The 23,947-nt window shown below is 49.1% G+C and overlaps 1 protein-coding gene across 1 annotated transcript in view; it reads right to left on the reverse strand.

The window, feature by feature from the left end:
- RRP8 (ribosomal RNA processing 8) overlaps positions 1-13,778 on the reverse strand; it is a 28,072-nt gene extending 14,294 nt beyond the window's left edge. The window contains exons 1-3 of the mRNA XM_082245507.1: positions 13,740-13,778; positions 11,034-11,148; positions 1,690-1,840 (exon numbers count right to left, since the gene is read on the reverse strand). Coding sequence (XP_082101633.1) covers positions 1,690-1,840; positions 11,034-11,138 — 256 coding nt within the window. The 5' untranslated portion in view covers positions 11,139-11,148; positions 13,740-13,778. The remainder of the gene's footprint in view (positions 1-1,689; positions 1,841-11,033; positions 11,149-13,739) is intronic.
- Between the last annotated feature and the right edge of the window lie 10,169 nt (positions 13,779-23,947).

The following is a 23,947-nucleotide window of genomic DNA, read 5'->3' on the forward strand; positions in this document are numbered from 1 at the left end:
AGGGCCATAGTTTGAAGACCCCTGACCTAGAAAGATGGGAAAAAATGCACTTTGTCTCTTGAAAGACAGAGCTAACTATGAAAAACTTTGGTGAAACGACTTCCTTATGCAGTGTGCATGTGAGTCATCTAACTTGTTAAGTCTCAACCTGAATGTGATCACTAGGTTATATCTGACAAAGTGGTCCTATGGTTGGAAACTATTCTGATTGGCTCGTGGGAGTTGCTGGGATTGAGAGTCAGCAGCCGTGCCAAATGTTGGTTCAAAAAGTGGTTGTAAACCTCAGACATGAAATAGGATAAAAGCAAATCTCTCTCGCTCATATATACAGTATCTCACAAAAGTGAGTACACCCCTCACATTTGTGTAAACTCACTACTTTACATTGTAGCAAAGTGTCATTTCTTCAGTAGTGTCACATAAAAAAAATATAATAAATATTTGCAAAAATGTGAGGGGTGTACTTACTTTTGTGGGATACTGTGTGTGTGTGTATATATATATTATATATATATATATATATTCTCAATCCAGAGCATTAAGTGTCATTTCTGTCTGCTGCCTTCTTCCTCTGCTGATTGGACACAGCTGATCAAACGGTAAAGAGCCTACGTCATCGAGTCTTTACCCCGATTGGTGATGCACTATTTCTGAGGGACAGCTCACCATCGATTGCCATGCTGCGCGCCCCCGGGGGCACGCATGAACGGCGCAATGTTAAGGACGTCATATGATGTAACGTTCAGTCAGGATGGTAAAAGCAAACCTATAGCTGATTGATGGCCGGGTGGCAAGGTGTTAACTAAAGAAAACATCATGCACTCACATGCTCCCTGAATGACAATTCACCTTCAGAACCCCTGTATGGATGTCACTAGAAGTAATCAATGCGGCTAAAGGCTCCTCTCCCCGTGTCTGTTAGGAAGGAAAGAGAGCTGCCCAAAATAGTGGTTTGTGTGCGATAGCTGCCAGGATTATGGAGGACCAGCAATCATTTAGTAGACTGGCATGCTCCCGAAGGAGGCTGTGGGATCCATAGGGTTGAGGTTGCAGGTTAAGTGTTGAGCATGCCTACCTTACATAGACTGTTCCACTGTGCCCTTACCTTTATTTTCCCACCACCACCTGCACTGTTCCATTGTTTACTCCCCTTTATTATTACCCCTATAAATCTGGGAAAATTGGTTAAACTGTCCAGACCACAGCTCTGCTCTGCGCAGAGAGACCAACAGGCAATCTGGAGAAAGACATCGTTCCACCAATCATTCAGCAGAATGGCGTGCACCCAAAGGAGGCTGTGGATTCCACAGATTTGAGGTTGTGCGTCACGCCTGCCCTACATAGACTGTTCAACTGTGCCCTTACCTTTATTCACCCCCTCCCACCACCTGGACTGTTCCATTGTTCACTCTCCTTTATTATTACCCCTACTACTTGGACTGTTCCACTGTGTCCTCTCCTTGATTATTAACCACCGCCCCGGAGAATCTTCCTCGCTTTCTACAGAGTGGGTGGAGAAATCAGTTACAGGTGGAGAGTCTTAACAGACTGGTGAAATCTCAGAGTGCATTATACATTACAAAGAATTTATGGAGGAAATCTGGGGAAACTGGCAGACAAACTGCCCAGACCACAACTCTACTCTACGCAGAGAGACCAACGGACATTCTGGAGAAGACATCGTCCCACCTGGTGTCACCTTCTTCTGCTTCTTCGGAGAATGGACATCTTCTGGGGGTGGTGGGAGGTCGGGGATCTGGGTGCTCGGGGATTTCAGAGTTTGCAGGATCTCCAGGAGCTGACGATTTCTCTTCAGTCTCTTCCGCCTACTGATGGCACCCTAGGAAGGGACATGAGGATGATGGGTACCAGTGGACGTTGATACGAGGAGTGGAAAGTACCTGCCTCATCAATAACAGCCAATGGCATGCAAGTGCAGAGTGCACAATGATGCCAAACGGCTATTCTTGATACTGCAGGCTCCCCTCCCCCATATAGAGCAAGGTGGATTTTATTTAAATCAAGAGTCAAATAACTAGTAAAAAGGCTGGCTTTAAATTACCTTGATTTAAAAAAAATTTGATTTTTGACTTACCGTAAATTCAATTTTTCTAATGTTCATTGACGTACACAACTTCTGATTTCCATAACCGTTGGGTTATACTGCCCCCTACAGGGGTAGGACACTAGGCAGAAAAAAAGTCTGGTTACGCCAATGGGCAGTCCTAGGGGGTATAAATCTCTCTGCTCTAGGCTCTCTGCTATTGTTACAAGCAGTGTCAGAAGAATTACAACTCCACATAGGGGTGGGTGCTGTATCCATCAATGAACATCAGAAAAATGGATTTTACAGTAAGTCAAAAATCCCACTTTCTCTTTCGTTCATTGATGGACACAGCTTCTAATCTCCAAAACCATTAGGACGTCTCAAAGCAGTGTTAAACATGAGGGGTGGGAACAGCAAAAGAATTCCCAAGGCTAAACAGTAGCCAAACAGGCAACAGCTGCTACACAAAAACACCTGAAAAAAACAATACACCCTCAAAGAGGATCAGGTCCTCTCAACAGCAGCCTGCAAAACCTTGCGGCCAAAAGAAGTATCTGCAGATGCCAACACATCCACTTTATAAAACTTTGTGAAAGTGTGCCACCTTGCAAACCTGAGTCACCGACGCCCGATGACGGAAGGCTCAGGAGGCACTAAGCGCCCTAGTAGAGTGCGCCTTGACAGGGAAAGGAGGAACCTGACCCTTGATGGAATAGGCCTGAATCACTGTCTGTCTGTCTGATACATCTGGAAATGGTCGCAGAGGAAGCGGACAACCCTTTACGAGGCCCATCTGTGAGCACAAATAATGAGTCTCACTTCCTGAAAGACTGTAGCTGCCAGGTACACCCCAATTGTCTAGATCACATCCAAGGCATGGAAGGCAATTTCCTTCGGATGTTTAGGCCTGGGACACCGGGAAGGCAACACAATGTTATCATTCAAATGAAAATCAGAGACAACCTTTGGAAGGAACGGACAGGGGCGAAGAACCACCTTATCTCTGAATCACCAGGTAAGGTGAACGACAGGATAACACCGCCAGTTCCGACACCCTGCGCGCAGAGGTGAAAGCCACCAAAAAGGCCACCTTCTGGGACAGTGTAAGCATGGAAATCTCCCGAGAATGAACCCCAAGAGACTCACACCAAGCAATGTAGGTCTTCCACATACGATTGTAGAACTTCCTAAAAGTAGATTTCCTAGCTTTTAACAGTGTAGGAATTACCGACTCAGATAAACCTCTATCCTTCAGCACCTGGCGTTCAAACAGGCAAGCCATCAAAGCCAGCGACTGTAAAGCAGGATGGAAGATCGATCCTTGGGACAGAAGATCCTCCCTGAGAGGAAGCTTCCAAGAAAGTCGGGGACCAGGCGCACCAGATCGGCGTACCAAGCCCAGCGAGGCCAGTCCAGAGCCACTAAGATGGCCGAAATCCTTTCTGCCTCGATCCTGCACAGAAGAGAGAGGAGGGAAGGCGTAAATCAGAGGATACTGACCCCACGGGGCCACCAGTGCGTCTGTGGCCTCCGCTAGAGGATCCATTGACCAAGCCACAAACCTCTGCACCTTTCTGTTGAGCCGAGACGCCAACAGATCCACCTCGGAGATGCCCCACCGGAGACACAAATGATGAAACACCTCCAGATAAAAGGGACCACTCCCCTTGGTCCAACACCTGCCGACTGAGGTAATCTGCCTGCCAGTTTTCCACCCCAGGAACGTGTACGGCGCAGAGGGCTGGAATGAACCATTCTGCCCACCAGAGAGTGCCTGCTACCTCCAGAGCCGCCAGGACACTTCTTGTGCCCCCTTGGTGATTGACATAAGCCACGGCCGTGGCATTGTCCAATTAAATGTGCACTGGACAAACCCAAAAATGATCCGTCCAATGGTCCAGTCACAGTCTGATTGCTCAGAGTTCCAAGACATTGATCTGTAGTCTGGACTCTTCCAGTGTCCAGATCCCCTGAGCAGAATGCTTGCTGAGGACACCTCCCCTGCAAGACAGGCTGGCATCCGTGGTGACCACTGTCCAATACAAAAGAAAGCGCCGGAGATTGATGCCACCATATTAGGGACTCCTTCACTCCCCGACTCAGCCGAATCGGATTGTCCAGAGACTGCAGAGTCTTGTCCCATTTGGCCAGAATCTCCCTTTGCAGGGAACTCGTATGGAACTGTGCAAACGTAACCGCTTCGAACGTAGACACCATCAGGCCCAGCACCCGCATGCAAGTCCGGGGGGTTGACCATGAGACGCTTGCAGCTTGCAGTTTGAGGAAGAAGCACTCTGGCTAAGGCCGAGGCCAGAGTCAGGCACAGATATTCCAGCTTTGTGGACGGAAGAGCAGACTTCTGAAAATTCAGAACCCAGCCAAATTCCCGCAGAGTTCATATTGTGATCTCCAGGCTTTCCACCAGAACAGTAGGAGACTCTGCTCGCAGAAGGAGATCGTCCAAGTAGCCCAGCACCGCGATCCCTTGTTGGCGTAACAAAGCTAGCACCGGGGCTAACACTTTTGTGAAGACCCGAGGAGCGAAGGCGAGACCAAAGGGTTAACGCCACAAACTCAATGTTCCTCTCTTACGGCAAAGTGGAGAAAGCGCTGGTGACTGGCACATATTGGAATGTGAAGGTAGGCATCCTTGATGTTGGTAGAGGCAAGAAAATCCCCCTGATGCAGGGATGCCACCACCGTGCGAATGTACTCCATTCTGAACTTCTGATTGGAAGCACTTTGTATTCCTTCCTGGGAACTGTAAACAAGTTTGAGTAAAAACCCTGAAAACATTCTGAAGTCGGAACCGGGAAAATCACCCCTTGAGGCAAAAGGTCTTGTACTGCAGCAAACAGACCCCTATAAGCGGTCCGGGACAGGTGCACATTGGAAGGAAAGAACCTAGCCGGGGAACAAGAGCGAAACTCGATCTTGTAGCCAGACCAAATAACTTTGCGAACCCACTTGTCTTGAACCAGGGAAGTCCACAGATCCGGAAACCAGCTTAGACGTCCCCCCACCCCTGATATGGGTCTGGGTGAGGACGCACCTTCATGCTGAAAGAGCCTTGTCCACGGGTCTGGAGAAGGCCGCTCTTGGTTTACCAGACCAGGTTAATTTGGATCCTTCAGAGGAGGCCCCAAAAGGCTTCGAGCCCTTGTCAGTTGACCCTGAGGGACGAAAAAACGTATGAGGTGAGAAGGAAGGCCCACGCCTACGACGAAGTTCCTTGCCCTTAGTAGCCTGGGGAAGAAAAGTACTCTTCCCCTGTGAGACCTTGAATGATGTTATCAAGGGTAGCTCCAAACAGGCGATCTCCTTAAAAGGGAAGATCAGTCAAGGCCTTTGTAGAAGTCTGGTCCGCACACCAGTATTTGAGCCAAAAGACACGCCAAACGACTACTGCCGAAACAGAAAACTGTGCCACTAGGGGAGCCGCATCCAAAGAGGCATCACAAAAACTGCAGCCCCTGGACCAGCTAGCCGCCAGCTCAGCAAAGACAGGGGGGAGCTGTTCTACGTCCAGATCTAGCCCACTCGGTGAGAGTTTGTGACACCAGGGCAATGGTGAATACTGGCCCTTGTGCCGAACCAGCCAGAGTGTACATATTGCGGGCCACAGCCTCTGCCTTCCTGTCAGCCGGGTCTTTAAAAGCTGGGGACTCCTCAACCGGAATCATGATTGCCTTGTTCAATCTGGAAACTGGAGGGTCCACCTCCTTATAGGGGTAACGCCTAGTAAAGTGCTTAGGGAACCCAAGGGGATGCTTTGGTCGTCCCCACTCTTTAGCGACAATTCTGTCAAAATAGGTGGGGAAAGGAAACACCTTTGCTGCTCTGAATGGCTTGTGAGTGCCAAAGGGAACCTGCGCCTCTGTCGCAGCTGCGTCTTCCATCTTCAAGGTCTCACGCACAGACAATTAGTGCTTCCACCAGCGCCTTTTTGTGCGTGGTTGCAGACGTGGAGGATTCGAGGATTCTAGGCGCGTGTTCGGAGACCCAGCAGGGTGAACCACGTCCGCAGTGCCCGAATCAGATTCAGGATCTAATGAGTCAGATGAGGCAGGGGCGATTTTTGCTAGCCCATCGCCCAAAAGCTACTTCCACCCGGGACACAAAGGACTCTAGGACTGCCGTCAGTGCATCGGTGGATGGTAGGGACCAGGAGGGCCCTGCAGCCTCAGAGAGGGGATCAGGGAGGGAGATGTGCTCCAAAGACTCCATGAGTCACCAAGGGGACCCCACAAAGTGTAAAACACTGCAAGGGACAACCACCACCGCTCTGGCAGCTTTACCCGCTCGCCAGGCACAAGCAACAAGCGATTCTCATCAGAGAGGGAGAGAACCTCACCACCCACAGAGAAAGGCAATTGCAGCCACCAGGATAATCTGCACTCCACATGCGGCGATCAATAGCCGCCCCTATTTTCAATAGCAAACCACCGCAAAATGGCCACCAGACAACACAAACATGGCCGCTGTGCATAGAAACACATAGGCTACAACAAAATGGCGGCACCATGAGGCTTACAGGGACCCAGGAGGGAACCTAGGCCTCAAGGACAGACCCAGCCAGGATGGGGGGGCCCTAGCAGGAGGCCCCACCAGGTACAACCCCCCCTGCACAGTCGATCGTCTGATCGCCGCCAGCGCACCCCCCACGGCCCCCATCGCCAGCAAAGCGCCCAGACCACCCAAACAGCCCCAACATATATAGGATAGGGGACAGATGAAAAAAGGGGGGATGCCTGATAGGAAGGAGGGGAACCTGGGGGTCAGACCGTCCCAAGGAGGGGCCCATGTCCACCCCAAAACCCTCCAGGGGGACAGCTAATCACCATACCAGGAACCAGACGGGCACCGCTCCAGACCCGAACCCCTCTCCATGGAAATTGGGGGCTGTCGGCCAGGAGGAACGCTGCGATTTGAGCCAGGACCCAGTCATATGCAACCTTGCGAGGCGTTTAACTCGCAGGCCAGCCCCCATCCAGTGGGGCTATGTCGCGGCCGATCTAGCGCAGAGCTGAGGTCTGCACATGCTTGCTGGCCAGACTGGGGTGACCAGTAGATCTAGGATTATCCAGCCCGTCGCCCAGTCCTGCAGTTGATTGTAGATCTCATAGGAAAAAAAGTTTTAGCTAAAAATAAAATATTTGCCAGGACCAGAGATCCCAGCAAGGAAATAGATCCTTACTCCTGACTAGGCAGAAAAAAACTCAGTGCCTATAGCAAAGAGGGAGTATAGCCCTTGGGACTGCCCATGGGCATAGCCAGACTTTTTTTCTGCCTAGTATTCTACTCCTGTTGGGGGCAGTATAACCCAACGGTTATGGAGATCAGAAGCTGTGTCTGTCAATGATTGAAAGATAAACATTTTTAAAGAACAACTGTCATCTCTGCCCTCTGTTGATTCACCGACAGTCCTATTCACTTTAATGGGACAGCTGGGGATGCGGTAGTGACACAAAAAGGTGAGGGGCGTGGCGGTAGCAGGCGAGTAGACGCCCACTAACAGGTGTTGCCATGATGGATCTGAAATGACAGGTGCTCTTTAAATGTAAGGACTCATTTTTGCTGGTAGAGTCTTTAATATTTGAAAAACAAAAAAAGGTTATTTAGAATAAACGCTCAGGTTAGTAAAACAGCGATATCAAAACCGATTCAATCATACAGTTTGTAGTGTACATAGATTTGCAAAACAATGGGATAAAGGAATATCCCTGAACTTTGTTTTATGTCATGGTTACTGTGAAACTGTGTGATTGCATCAATGCAGTGCATGTTATCTCAGCTTGCAGAGCTTGTATTCATTGAATAAATTTACCACAAATGTAAATATTGCAGAATATACAGCCTCATGCTACATAACTAAGCTCCATTTCATACTGAATAAACCAAGTTTTTAAGATACATTAAAAATTATATTTACTCCAAAAGCATTTTATTAAAAAAAAAAAAAAAAATAATAATCTGATTTTGTATTTTATTTAAAAAAAAAAAAAAAAAAAAAAAAAAAAACATGAATTTCTATTTCTATCAACCCTGATACAGAGCAAAATGCAAAAACATTCCAGAAATCAAAAAGACATTCATAGGTTTTTTTTTTTATTTAGATCTTTTTTGCTAGTGTATTAGGTTATACTATTATTCCCATGAGCATTTCCCATGAATGTCTTTTTGATTTCTGGAATATTTTGCATTTTTCTCTATATCACGGTGGATAGAGATTAATGATTTTTAAACAAAATAAATAAATAAAAAACAAAATCATATATGGACTTCTGAATTGTGATATTTTTTTCTATATAGCTATAATTTTAGCATGATTTGCACTTATTTTTTTTATAGATCATCATGTTTTTATTTGATTTCTACTATTACAGTAAACCAGTTATATCGCGGTTCAGTTTTCACGATCCCGGTATTTTGCGTTTTTTTTTTTTTTCCCTGTAAGACCTATTTATATTATTTTACTAATGAAATCTTTGTTAAAGAGGTTGTAAACCCCTTTTGTTTACATTTATCTATAGGTGAGCCTACATTAAGGCTTGCCTATAGGTGCTATAAATATCTCCTAAACTTGCACCGTTTAGGAGATATTTACAGTGCATGCAGCCAATGACGTCATCGGCGCATGCGCTCTGAAGGAACGGCCACCCGTGCCGTTCCTTCAGATACCAGTGCCGTGAACGGCGGCTCCCGCGCACATGCGCAGGAATGATGTAATCGCACCCCCGGCCAATCAGATGGCTGGAGGACGAGATCCAGGAAGCAGGACGGCCGGACATGTCGGCACTGAGGGGGCTTCGTTTTTAGGTAAGTACTTCACACTGAGCTAGTGTGATTTTTTTTCACATTTTTTTACTTCCTCTTTAACCACTTGCCGACCGCCGCAAGTACATATACTGCGGCGGTCACCCCCCTGCCAGGCAAAGTGACGTACCGGTACGTCACTAGCCTGTCACTGGCTTGTGAGCCAATAGCGGGCGGGCGCGCGCCCGCCCGCCCCGGCTTGTTCCCTAACAAGTCAGTGCGTGTGACCGGCGGACCCGATTGTCCGCCGGTCACTCGCGATCGTTCGCCGGGAAGGGAGAAAGGCAGGCGGCTGATTTAAACAAACCGCCTGTCATTCTCCCCTGTGTAAAAATGGAGATCAGATGGTTCTACTATGTAGGACCGTTGATCTCTGTTTTTACACTCGTAGCCATGTCCAATCACAGTTAGAATCACGCCCCTAGGACACACTTAACCCCTCCCTCTCCAATACAGTTAACCCCTTCCCTGCCAGTGTCATTTTTACAGTAACAGTGCATATGTATAGCACTGATTACTGTAGAAATGTCACTGGTAACCCCAAAAGTGTTAAAAATGTCAGTCAAGGGTCCGATCTGTCCGCCGCAATGTCGCAGTCCCGCAAAAAAAAAAAAAAAAAAAAACGCAGATCGCCGCCATACTCGTTAAAAAAAAAAAAAAAAAAACACCAAAAATGACAAAAATCTTTCCCTTTGTTAGTAAACGCTTTTGCGCAAACCAATCAAAATACGCTTTTTGCGATTTTTTTTTTACCAAACATATGTAGCATAAAACAAATTGGCCGAAAATGTTAAAAAATTTTGATTTTTACATTTTTTTTTTCTGGGAATTTCATATAAAAAAATGTGAAAATATTGTTATTTTTGCAAAATTTACGCTCTTTTTTTGTTTATAGCGCATGATCAAAAAAAAAAAAATCGCACAGGTGATCAAATACCACCAAAAGAAAGCTCTGTTTGTGGGAAAAAAAGGACGTCAAATTTGTTTAGGTACAGCGCCGCACGACCGCGCAATTGTCCGTTAAAATCACGCAGTAAAAAAAAAAGAAAAAAATCGCAAAAAAAAACCCTGGTCAGGAAGGGGGTAAAATCTTCCGGGGCTTAAGTGGTTAATTAAATATTTTTGCGTTTTCCATTGCTCTTGCTCTGTCTCTCAGTATCTTTTATCTGCTTCTATTGTTTTAAGTGTGTTTAAAGACCTTAAAATGCTTTTAAAAGTACAGTGACAGTTCTAAAAACATGCCTAGAGTGTATTTAAATTGGGTATTTCTATTTCGTGGATTTTCACTTATTGCGGGTGGGTCCGGAACGTAACCCCCGCGATGGAGGGGGGGGGGGCGGGGTTTACTGTATTGCATTTTATGTTGTTTTCTGAATTTTATGCTATAGCCCCGATCTATTATTATTAATTTTTTTACATGGGAAATGCTTAAATGTTTGCTAAGTTGTTTGTAAAATATTGGACGCCTATCCTAGTGGGAATTGATTGCGAGAACAGAAAGTATGAAATCCCAGATAGGGGTCCAGTAGTAAAACCTGGCAGAGGTCAGGAGGTACAGAACCTCCTGCACTCCAACTAAAAGTAGAACATTTTAAATCTGAGCTTTCCTTTAGACTTGTATAGTTGTATAGTCCCCTCTCCTGGACAGAAATGACTTACTCTGATTTCACTGCACACTGTGAGCTTCTCATAGTGTGCATCACAAGCTGCAGCAGGAAGTCAGACAGAGACCACCAGGGACAGCAAACTAGAAGGAGAATAAACTCCAGCTCTACACTCACTGACCCCAACAGTGATCCAATGTAACCCATCCACTGAGCTGTCACCTGACGCAGACACACCGAATCCTTATATAGTTTTATGATCTTTCACTGCACATCTATGAGTCAGGGCTGACTGAGGAAGAGTCACTCTAAAAAGCTTGAGATGGCTGCAGTCAAATAACGTCTGTAAAATAAAATAAACTATAGATCCACAATAAATATGGTACAGCAAAGGAGTAATCTAACAGTCACATCAAAATGTGAACAGCAATAAAAACTCACTGACTCAAGCAGAGCTAAACTCCCACCCTGAGGAAAGGTCAGGAGAAGACATCTCAAGGTGCAATGTCAGTCAGTCCCGGCAGGACAGAAATTCTCCAGCATGCTCTGCAGCTGAGTGTACCCACCTTCTCCTGCGGGGCGTCGGGGGCTCTCCTCTTCTGTGTGCTCACCAGACTCTCCATCAGAGTCTGCGCCTCCAGGTTATCGTTCCATTCCCCCGTATCAAACATGGTGACGTCCCTGCACAAGGAGAGAAAGGGACATGAATCACGGCTTATACAATCAACATAGTACAGGTGTGACCACACCACAGTCTACAGAGAGGATATACACCACCTGTCATATACAGGATCTACAGAGCCAGGTATACACCACCTGCCGTATACAGGATCTACAGAGCCAGGTATACACCACCTGCCGTATACAGGATCTACAGAGCCAGGTATACACCACCTGCCGTATACAGGATCTACAGAGCCAGGTATACACCACCTGCCGTATACAGGATCTACAGAGCCAGGTATACACCACCTGCTATATACAGGATCTACAGAGCCAGGTATACACCGCCTGCCGTATACAGGATCTACAGAGCCAGGTATACACCACCTGCCGTATACAGGATCTACAGAGCCAGGTATACACCGCCTGCCATATACAGGATCTACAGAGCCAGGTATACACCGCCTGCCATATACAGGATCTACAGAGCCAGGTATATACCGCCTGCCGTATACAGGATCTGCAGAGCCAGGTATACACCACCTGCCGTATACAGGATATACAGAGCCAGGTATACACCTCCTGCCATATACAGGATATACAGAGCCAGGTATACACCGCCTTCCGTATACAGGATATACAGAGCCAGGTATACACCGCCTGCCATATACAGGATCTACAGAGCCAGGTATACACAACCTGCCGTATACAGGATCTAAAGAGCCAGGTATGCACCACCTGCCATATACAGGATATACAGAGCCAGGTATACACCACCTGCCGTATACAGGATCTACAGAGCCAGTTATACACCACCTGCCGTATACAGGATCCACAGAGCCAGGTATATACACCATCTGCCATACACAGGATATACAGAGCCCGGTATATACACCATCTGCCGTATACAGGATATACAGAGCCAGGTATATACTATCTACCGTATACTGGATATACAGAACCAGGTAGACATCGTATGATATATAAAGGATATACAGAACCAGGTATCCTTATCACACTGTATCATTCTATCTTATGAGATCTCAATCATCACATGGTTACATTTTATCATTCTTTCCTATGGGATCCTCATACCTCCCAACTTCAGACCTTAAGAATGAGGAACACCAAAGTAAGGTATACTTAGTCCCCCTTTATATCAGAGTCCCCCTTTATATCAGAGTCCCCCTTTATATCAGAGTCCCCCTTTATATCAGGAGTCCTCTTTTACCACTTGTCTCCCCCAAGCCTATTCTGACACTCTCATATACTGTACACGTATGAATCAGTTTTTTCTTTTTTGTTTCTTACTAGATAATTACTTAGAATCCCAAAACATTATATATTTTCTGAAAGCAAAGGCACGGGAAAAGAAAAAATGAGGTGGGGAACATGGGGTGTGAGAGAGTGGGGGGTAGGGGGTGTTGGAAAGGGGGGTACATATTGGGGTGACTGGGTGTCAGAGGTGGGGAACATGGGGTGTGAGAGTGAGGGGGGGGGTAGGGGGTGTTGGAAAGGGGGGTAGATATTGGGGGGGGGGGGCTGGGTGTCAGGGGTGGGGAACATGGGGTGTGAGAGAGTGGGGGGGTAGGGGGTGTTGGAAAGGGGGGGTACATATTGGGGGGGCTGGGTGTCAGGGGTGGGGAACATGGGGTGTGAGAGAGTGGGGGGTAGGGTGTGTTGGAAAGGGGGGTAGATATTGGGGGGGGGGGGCTGGGAGTCAGAGGTGGGGAACATGGGGTGTGAGTGAGTGGGGGGGGGGGGTAAGGGGTGTTGGAAAGGGGGGTACATATTGGGAGGGCTGGGTGTCAAGAGGTGGGGAACATGGGGTGTGAGAGAGTGGGGGGTAGAGGGTGTTGGAAAGGGGGGTACATATTGGGGGGGCTGGGTGTCAGAGGTGGGGAACATGGGGTGTGAGAGAGTGGGGGGGGGTGTTGGAAAGGGGGGTACATATTGGGGGGGCTGGGAGTCAGAGGTGGGGAACATGGGGTGTGAGAGTGAGGGGGTGTTGGAAAGGGGGGTACATATTGGGGGGGCTGGGTGTCAGAGGTGGGGAACATGGGGTGTGAGAGAGTGGGGGGGGGTGTTGGAAAGGGGGGTACATATTGGGGGGGCTGGGAGTCAGAGGTGGGGAACATGGGGTGTGAGAGTGAGGGGGTGTTGGAAAGGGGGGTACATATTGGGGGGGCTGGGTGTCAGAGGTGGGGAACATGGGGTGTGAGAGAGTGGGGGGTAGGGTGTGTTGGAAAGGGGGGTACATATTGGGGGGGGGGGGGGGAGTCAGAGGTGGGGAACATGGGGTGTGAGAGTGGGGGAGGTACTCAGAGATATGGGTGTCATAGACAGGGGCTGATGGAAGCTCCTCGGTTTAGGATGCAGACAGCTGGGACAGAGAGGGGGGGGGAGGCTGCGGCCCGGGACCGGAGGAGTCCGGTGTGCACCGGGTAATAGGGATGAGGGAAGCACAGCGCCTGCTGGTGGGGGGAGGGATTGGACATCCAGTGAAGAGGTGGGAGTTTGGGGGGGGGGGGTCGGGGGGTGGCGGGACCGGAGTGTCCGGTGATTGGGGGGGGGTCGGGATCATTAGAAGGGAACAGAGAAATACTCACTTATGAGTTGAGGTTGTGTTCCACGTGCTATTACCATAGAGAGATATGTCAGAGACAGAGCGGCTATAGAAGTGCTGTGCTCCCTCTGCCGGTGGAGGACTGTAACTGCACAATTACAATCTCCATAACACCGGCTCTGTGTGTGACGATCGCCCCCTGCCGGCGGTGTACTGTCACTGCGCCATTCCAACCTCCATACAAAAGCATTAAGAAACTGGGATGAGAAGTGGAGCTGCCCATCCCCCAGGACTGATATAAAGCAAACTTGTACCATCACATATGTAGATCAGCATAGCTTCCAACTGTCCCTGATTTGGAACAAAGTCCCTCTTTCCTCCTCATCTTGGTCTGATCTATAGAGATGTATATAAAATGCACTATTTATCTTTAAAAAAGTGTTTTACAGTAATAAACCTTTCATCCAATTTCTAAATTGCTGCATTTGTAAATTCCAATAAAGGAATAGTAGAGGTTAAAAAAAAAAGCGCTTGTGAGTTTAACCAATCATTTATTTTTGTACAATTCTCCTGTAAGGGGGCGTGGCAGGGGGTGTGTCCTTGGCCTGCATACTTTTTGCTAATAGGTGTCCCTCATTCCCATCTCAGAAAGTTGGGGGGTATATAGATGTGTATATTTATGTATAATGGCTCTCAGTTCAATAATCCCAAGTATCTGTCCTGGAAGATGATTTGGGATAATAAAGATTTGCTTGGCTGTCATATGACTCCTCTGTCCTAAATACAATCAATGAAAAACATTTGACCGGCAGAGGAAATAGCCTAATAACATTCGTTATTTATTTATTTTTTACCGCATTCACAGAAAACGAATGTACATGCACTTTCACTGGGTCTGCACAGGTTTCTCCGTCCCCTAGAAAACTTTTTTTTAGTTCTAGAAAAGTGTTTGAATCTTCCAGGATGAAGATTTCCAGATGGCACAACAATTCCACCCCCCCCCCCCCCATCCCCCGGCCAGTCCTAGGGAACTTACTTATGGCTTACTTGTCATCTGTCCAAATCCCCATCCCCCCAGCTACTTCCTGTTCTTACTATCCTACCCCCACCCCCACGCATCAGTCCCTGTTCTCTATCATGTACCTGAATCCTCTATCACGGACGGTCCCTGCTATCTGTCATTGGCTCAATACAATCTGGCCGGTCCCAGTTCTCCATATTCTGCCCAGTTCCCCTCTAGCCAGTCCCTATTCTTTATCATCCACCCCAAAACCAACCAAACACCCCCCCCCCCCCACTGGTCTCTGCCATCTGTCTGATTTATCATTCATATCTCACCTGGCAGGTCCCTGTTCTCCATTTTTTAGCCCATGTATGGTCCCCGTTCTCTGTCATCTGCCCCAATCCCCCCCTGGTCCCTATTTTTTCTTATATGCCCCAATATACCTCCTCCCTTCCCCTACCAGTCCTCGTTCAGTACACAAATCTCCCATGGAAGTTCTCCCTCTTGCTAAACTACCTGATGCCCCCCAGCCAGTCCCTGTTCCTTGACATCTGCCTGAACCCCCACAGGAAGGTCCCAATTGTCTATCCCAGTCCCTGTTCCTTGACATCTGCCTGAACCCCCACAGGAAGGTCCCAATTGTCTATCCCAGTCCCTGTTCATTGACATCTCCCTGAACCCCCACAGGAAGGTCCCAATTGTCTATCCCAGTCCCTGTTCATTGACATCTCCCTGAACCCCCACAGGAAGGACCCAATTGTCTATCCCAGTCCCTGTTCCTTGACATCTCCCTGAACCCCCACAGGAAGGTCCCAATTGTCTATCCCAGTCCCTGTTCCTTGACATCTGCCTGAATCCCCACAGGAAGGTCCCAATTGTCTATCCCAGTCCCTGTTCATTGACATCTCCCTGAACCCCCACAGGAAGGACCCAATTGTCTATCCCAGTCCCAGTTCCTTGACATCTCCCTGAACCCCCACAGGAAGGTCCCAATTGTCTATCCCAGTCCCTGTTCATTGACATCTCCCTGAACCCCCACAGGAAGGTCCCAATTGTCTATCCCAGTCCCTGTTCCTTGACATCTCCCTGAACCCCCACAGGAAGGACCCAATTGTCTATCCCAGTCCCTGTTCCTTGACATCTCCCTGAACCCCCACAGGAAGGTCCCAATTGTCTATCCCAGTCCCTGTTCATTGACATCTCCCTGAACCCCCACAGGAAGGTCCCAATTGTCTATCCCAGTCCCTGTTCCTTGACATCTGCCTGAATCCCCACAGGAAGGTCCCAATTGTCTATCCCAGTCCCTGTTCATTGACATCTCCCTGAACCCCCACAGGAAGGTCCCAATTGTCTATCCCAGTCCCTGTTCCTTGACATCTCCCTGAACCCCCACAGGAAGGACCCAATTGTCTATCCCAGTCCCTGTTCCTTGACATCTCCCTGAACCCCCACAGGAAGGTCCCAATTGTCTATCCCAGTCCCTGTTCATTGACATCTGCCTGAACCCCCACAGGAAGGTCCCAATTGTCTATCCCAGTCCCTGTTCCTTGACATCTCCCTGAACCCCCACAGGAAGGTCCCAATTGTCTATCCCAGTCCCTGTTCCTTGACATCTGCCTGAATCCCCACAGGAAGGTCCAAATTGTCTATCCCAGTCCCTGTTCCTTGACATCTGCCTGAATCCCCACAGGAAGGTCCCAATTGTCTATCCCAGTCCCTGTTCCTTGACATCTGCCTGAATCCCCACAGGAAGGTCCCAATTGTCTATCCCAGTCCCTGTTCATTGACATCTGCCTGAATCCCCACAGGAAGGTCCCAATTGTCTATCCCAGTCCCAGTTCATTGACATCTGCCTGAATCCCCACAGGAAGGTCCCAATCGTCTATCCCAGTCCCTGTTCATTGTCATCTACCCGATTCCCCATCCCATCTGGCCTGTTACTATACTCTGTTCTTTTCTCCAACCCCACCTCCACCAGTCCCAGATCTCTGTCACCTACCTGAACCCCCCTCAGTCCTGGTTCTTTCTCATCTTCCCTAATTCCACCCCCCCCCCATCAGACCTCATGTTCTGCCATCTACCCAACTACTCACCCTGTTCTTGATTATCTACCTAAATCTCCCATGGAAGGTCTCTACTCTTGATTCTCTACCTGGATCCCCCCATGAAAGGTCCCTACTCTTGATTACCTACCTGAATACCCCATGGAAGGACCCCGTTTTTAATCATGTTCCTAAAACCCCCCATGGAAGGTTCCTATTCTTGATTAGGGATGGCCTTGTGGTTTGCCCAGCTGTCGGTTCGCGGCAAACTTTGCTTGTTCGCAGCCCGCCGATTTTGTGAACATATGGCGTTGTTCGCGTCGGCCATATTAGTTTACATTGGGGAGAACTTTGACCCATGACACAGCCGTCAGGTGGAACGGGACAGCCAATTTAGACATTTCAGCACATGGACAGTCCCCCTACCCTATAAATAGACCAGATCTGGCGGCCATTTCACATTCTGCTTTTTGTCAGTGTAGGGAGAGGTTTGCTGTGTGCACCAGGGACAGATTGTCAGTAACACAAATCGCTCTGTTAAGGTCCACAAAAGTCCTTTCAAGGACTGGTATTTGGTATAGGTGTACTATTCTTTTGCATGCAGTGCATTATATAGGGGTGTAATACACAGTGGCGGCTGGTGAAGTTTTAAGATGGGGGGGCGCAAGACCCTGCCCTTCTATTTTGGCCCCTCCCATTTCTCAGAAGCCACACCCCTTATAGACCCCACCCATTTTGTCCCCTGTATTTTGCTTGCGTGAACCAATTCTCCCAATATATCACATATTAAGGGGTCCATCAGTACTAGTATATCCCATAATAGGGAGCAGGGGCCCTATTATGGGATACACTGACAGAGTGGCACAAACCCCACAGTACAGGCCCCTTGTACAAACCCCACAGTACAGACCCCCTAGCACAGACCACACAGTACATGCCCCCTTTCAATGCAGTGACCAGCGTACATGCCCCCTTTCAATGTAGTGACCAGTGTGCATGCCCCCTTTCAATGTAGTGACCAGCGTACATGCCCCCTTTCAATGCAGTGACCAGCGTACATGCCCCCTTTCAATGTAGTGACCAGCGTACATGCCTCCTTTCAATGCAGTGACCAGCGTACATGCCCCCTTTCAATGCAGTGACCAGCATACATGCCCCCTTTCAATGTAGTGACCAGTATACATGCCCCCTTTCAATGCAGTGACCAGCGTACATGCCCCCTTTCAATGCAGTGACCAGCGTACATGCCCCCTTTCAATGCAGTGACCAGCGTACATGCCCCCTTTCAATGTAGTGACCAGTATACAGGCCCCCTTTCAATGTAGTGACCAGTATACATGCCCCCTTTCAATGCAGTGACCAGCGTACATGCCCCCTTTCAATGCAGTGACCAGCGTACATGCCCCCTTTCAATGCAGTGACCAGCATACATGCCCCCTTTCAATGTAGTGACCAGTATACATGCCCCCTTTCAATGCAGTGACCAGCGTACATGCCCCCTTTCAATGCAGTGACCAGCGTACATGCCCCCTTTCAATGTAGTGACCAGTATACAGGCCCCCTTTCAATGTAGTGACCAGTATACAGGCCCCCTTTCAATGTAGTGACCAGTATACATGCCCCCTTTCAATGCAGTGACCAGCGTACATGCCCCCTTTCAATGCAGTGACCAGCGTACATGCCCCCTTTCAATGCAGTGACCAGCGTACATGCCCCCTTTCAATGCAGTGACCAGCATACATGCCCCCTTTCAATGCAGTGACCAGCGTACATGCCCCCTTTCAATGTAGTGACCAGTATACATGCCCCCTTTCAATGTAGTGACCAGTATACATGCCCCCTTTCAATGCAGTGACCAGCGTACATGCCCCCTTTCAATGTAGTGACCAGTATACAGGCCCCCTTTCAATGTAGTGACCAGTATACATGCCCCCTTTCAATGCAGTGACCAGCGTACATGCCCCCTTTCAATGTAGTGACCAGTATACATGCCCCCTTTCAATGCAGTGACCAGCATACATGCCCCCTTTCAATGTAGTGACCAGTATACATGCCCCCTTTCAATGCAGTGACCAGCGTACATGCCCCCTTTCAATGCAGTGACCAGCGTACATGCCCCCTTTCAATGTAGTGACCAGTATACAGGCCCCCTTTCAATGTAGTGACCAGTATACATGCCCCCTTTCAATGTAGTGACCAGTATACATGCCCCCTTTCAATGCAGTGACCAGCGTACATGCCCCCTTTCAATGCAGTGACCAGCATACATGCCCCCTTTCAATGTAGTGACCAGTATACATGCCCCCTTTCAATGCAGTGACCAGCGTACATGCCCCCTTTCAATGCAGTGACCAGCGTACATGCCCCCTTTCAATGCAGTGACCAGCATACATGCCCCCTTTCAATGCAGTGACCAGCGTACATGCCCCCTTTCAATGTAGTGACCAGTATACATGCCCCCTTTCAATGTAGTGACCAGTATACATGCCCCCTTTCAATGTAGTGACCAGTATACATGCCCCCTTTCAATGCAGTGACCAGCGTACATGCCCCCTTTCAATGTAGTGACCAGTATACAGGCCCCCTTTCAATGTAGTGACCAGTATACATGCCCCCTTTCAATGCAGTGACCAGTATACATGCCCCCTTTCAATGCAGTGACCAGCGTACATGCCCCCTTTCAATGTAGTGACCAGTATACATGCCCCCTTTCAATGCAGTGACCAGCGTACATGCCCCCTTTCAATGCAGTGACCAGCGTACATGCCCCCTTTCAATGTAGTGACCAGTATACATGCCCCCTTTCAATGCAGTGACCAGCGTACATGCCCCCTTTCAATGTAGTGACCAGTATACATGCCCCCTTTCAATGTAGTGACCAGCGTACATGCCCCCTTTCAATGCAGTGACCAGCGTACATGCCCCCTTTCAATGTAGTGACCAGTATACATGCCCCCTTTCAATGTAGTGACCAGCGTACATGCCCCCTTTCAATGTAGTGACCAGCGTACATGCCCCCTTTCAATGTAGTGACCAGCGTACATGCCCCCTTTCAATGTAGTGACCAGCGTACAGGCCCCCTGCAGAGGTATGGCAGTGGGAGAGATGGGATCAGGCAGAGGGATGGTGGTGGGAGAGATGGGATCAGGCAAAGGGATGGCGGTGGGAGGGATGGTCATGGGATGAGGCAGAGCAGAGGGGGATGGCGGTGGAAAGGCTGGATGGATGGATGGATGGATGGATGGTCATGGCCCATGATGACCATCCATACAGCCTTTCCACCGCCATCCCCCTCTGCTCTGCCTCATCCCATGACCATCCATCCATCCAGCCTTTCCACCGCCATCCCCCTCTGCTCTGCCTCATCCCATGACTCATGGGATGAGGCAGAGCATAGGGGGATGGCGGTGGAAAAGCTGGATGGATGGTCATGGAGGACTGACAGGACAGGAGGACCACGAGGACTCACCGGTGGTGATGTCTTCTTCCAGCAGATGACCTCCGGTGGTCTGGTCTCCTCTCCGGTGCCGCCGTCACTCCCGTCCGGTGTCCACCCGACTCCATCGCCCGCGGTCCGGTCCACTGCTGCGAGTGACGTCAGCGGGGTCAGCGTTGGATGTCCTGGATGCTGTGATTGGTCCAGGCTGGAGGCTGGACCAATCACAGCCAGGAATCCACGAAGTGGGGGTTTCCAAGGAATCTGCCTTGCGCCCAGGTTACGCCCCCCACGCCCCCCAGAAGGCAGCCAATCGGCGCCTCTTCTGGGTGGTAACCCCACCCCCCCACCCCCTCCACATCGGCTGGCGGCGGCGGCGGCGAACGCAATTTTTTTTTTTTTTCAAACTTTATTGCTCGTTTTGCAATCTTTTTTTTTTTTTTTTATCTTTTTTTTTTTTCTTCCTTTTTTCAGGGGGGGCGGCGCCCTAGCGCCCCCTATGCACCGGCCGCCACTGGTAATACACTTATAATATACTTTCTACTATAGAAAGCATATTATAGTGGATTTGTATTGTGCACTGTGCAGCATTGTGACTGCTGTGTTGAGCGTTTCTGCAGCAATACTACAAACAGTGACAAAAGCACTTTTAAAAAAGTATTATAACTGGTGTGATAGACCAGTTGCCCCCCAATACCACATATTGAAGTGGGGTGTTATTTAACAGTATACTTTTATAAGAGTGTATTTTAGTCCTGCAAAAATCTGGCCTCTTTTGCTGTGTTAACTCACAGTGCTACACACAGTGACAACAGTTACTGGCCAATTTTTTGTAGAACTGGTGTGATAAACCAGTGGCCCCCCAATACCACAGATTGAAGCGGGGTGTTATATACCTTCTTCTACATATACTGCGATTCTCTAGAGACTTTTGTCACAGGGTAATTTAAAAAATGACAGGCAGAGGAAGAGGAAGGCCCTTACACAGGGGTGGTAGGGGTAGGGCAGGAGCAGTAGACCGGAGCCAATGTTTGAAGTTTCAGAAGGTGCGTTCTATTACGTCAAAGGACGCACCAGACTTGGTTGAGTGGCTCACTCAGCCTTCCTCTTCTGCACCCTCCTCATCCTTTCTATCTGCACCCTCTTCAATCTCTGCTGTGTGCACCCCCAAAGACACCACCACCACCACCACCACCACCACATACCCTCCGCTTGAGTCACTGGAATTATTTTCCGATCCATCACAAGACATTTGCGATGCACAGCCATTGTTGGCATTGGATCAGGAAGAGGAGGTAGCAACAGCCGCCACTCAGCAGTCTGACGAGAGTACCCATATCAGCCCAAGGAGGTTGGTCCCCGCTGTTGCTGCCTACTCCGAGATTTTGAATGTTAGTGGTGGGGAAGGTGACGTGGATGATGACATGTCTATGGATGTCACATGTGTGGCCACAAGAGAGGAAGAGGTTCAGAGGGAGAGACGGACCAGCAGATAGGGAGGAGAAGCAGGCGGAACTTGCATTGCACAGCAGGGTCAAAGCAAACTGCAAATGTATCAGGAGCGAGCCATCAACCATGTACGGTCACATCTGGTGCTCCCAGTATGCTGGCACACGGCTCCGCAGTGTGGGCTTTTTTTAATGTGTCCGCTGCTGACAACAGTGTTGCCATCTGCAGCCTTTGCAGTCAATGGAAAAATCGCGGTAAGCCCAACACTCACCTAGGGACGACCGCCTTAAGAAGGCACCTGAACTCCCATCACCGAGCCCAGTGGGAGCAACGCCGTCAGAACCCACAAAGCCACACTCCAGGCTCTCACCGTCCAGCCTCTTCTCCTTCTCCTCTCTCCTCACAATTGTCCTCCACTCCACCCTCCATCATGCCATCTTCACATTGTTCTGGAAAAAGGCAGGCTTCCGTGGCCCAAATGTTGGAGCGTAAAAAAATGATGACGCCGGATAACCCTCTTGCCCAAAGCTTGACTGCTGGCTTGTCGAAACTGATAGCCCACCAACTACTGCAATATCAACTGGTGGACTCGGAGGCCTTTAGGAAATTTGTGGCCATTTGAACACCACAATGGAAGGTCCCAGGCAGGAAATATTTCTCGCAGAAGGGCATTCCAGAGCTGTATGGCCATGTTCAGCGGCAAGTGAATATATCTCTGGCACACAGTGTCGGTGCCAAGATACATCTGACCACAGACACATGGTCTAGCAAACACGGGCAGGGAAGGTATATAACTTTTACTGCCCACTGGGTGAACCTTCTGACGGCCGTCAAGCATGTAAACTGTGGCACCAGTGTTGATTTGGTTTTACCGCCACGGATTGCATGCAGGCCTGCCTCTTCTTCTCCTCCTTCTACTCCATCCTCCCTCTCCTCCTCGGCTGACTCCTCCTTTTCCACTGCTACCGTCTCTCCCGCTGCGCTGCCCAAGATCCCCAGAACATATTCCACATGCCAGGTGAGACGTTGCCATGCTGTGCTGCGTTTGTTGTGCCTGGAAGCCAAGAGCCACACTGGTCCTGCACTCCTTTCAGCTTTGCATTCACAGGCAGATCAGTGGCTGACACCGCTCAATTTGACAGTTGGTAAAGTGGTGTGCGACAACGGTGCCAATCTGCTGAGCGCGCTGAAACAGGGCAAAATAACACACAAGCCATGCATGGCACACGTCCCGAACTTGGTGGTGCAGCGATTCGTTGACAAATACCCTGGGGTCAAGGACGTCTTGCGGCAGACCAGGAAAATCTCAGGCCATTTCAGAAGATCTTACACAGCCATGGCTCACCTTGCTGACATTCAGCGGCGACACAACCTGCCTGTCAGACGTCTTATTTGTGACTGCCCGACGTGATGGAACTCAACCTTGTATATGCTTGATAGGCTGCTCCAGCAGAAACGTGCAGTTAACGACTACCTGTACGAACTCTGCGGCAGGACATGTTTTGGGGAGGTTGGGTTTTTTTCACCTCGCCAGTGGCTGCTCATGCAGGACGCATGCAGACTATTGCGCCATTTGATGAGATCACCAAACTGGTCAGTCACGGCCAGGGCACCATCAGTGACATCGTACCTTACGTCTTCTTTCTGGAGCGTGCATTGCGTTGTGTCATTGATCAAGCGGTCGAGGAGCAGAAAGATGAGGAAGTTGCAATGTTGGATGAATTCCCAGGGGGTGCTACTCCATCTGAGGCAAGTCAACAACAGGAGTCTGAAGAGGAGGATGGTGCTGGGGGGATGAGGAGGAGCAAGAAGAGCATGCTTTAAACCTTTCTGGGATCCCTGGTGTTATCCGTGGATGGGGGAGGAGAACGAGGACGACATTATCCTGGATGATGAACTGGAGCAAGGCCACTACACTGCTTCCAGTTTAGTGTGAATGGGGGCCTTCATGCTCCAGTGTTTTAAGGGGGACCCCCATAAAAAAAAGCATAAAGGGCAAGGACCAGTACTGGGTGGCAATGTACTTAGACCCCCGGTACAAACAAAAAATGACGGAAATGTTACCACAATCACAGAGGGCGGTCAAAATGCAGCACTTCCAGGCCTTGCTGCGAGAAATGCTGCATTCTGCTTTTGCGTGTGCTGGCAGAGGAATTTCCAGTCATAGAGAAACAGTTGCGGGTAGCAATCCAACAGCGCCTGCAAGAAGAGGGCGGTTTGAAGATGACTTGGTCACTTCAGATATGAGATCCTTCTTTCAGCCGACCCATCGACAGCTGTACTCCGGATCCAGCATCAGGGAACGCCTAGACCGACAGGTG

The sequence above is a fragment of the Pelophylax lessonae genome (assembly GCF_965119305.1).
Source record: "Pelophylax lessonae genome assembly, chromosome: 2".
In the NCBI taxonomy this organism is placed as follows: domain Eukaryota; kingdom Metazoa; phylum Chordata; class Amphibia; order Anura; family Ranidae; genus Pelophylax; species Pelophylax lessonae.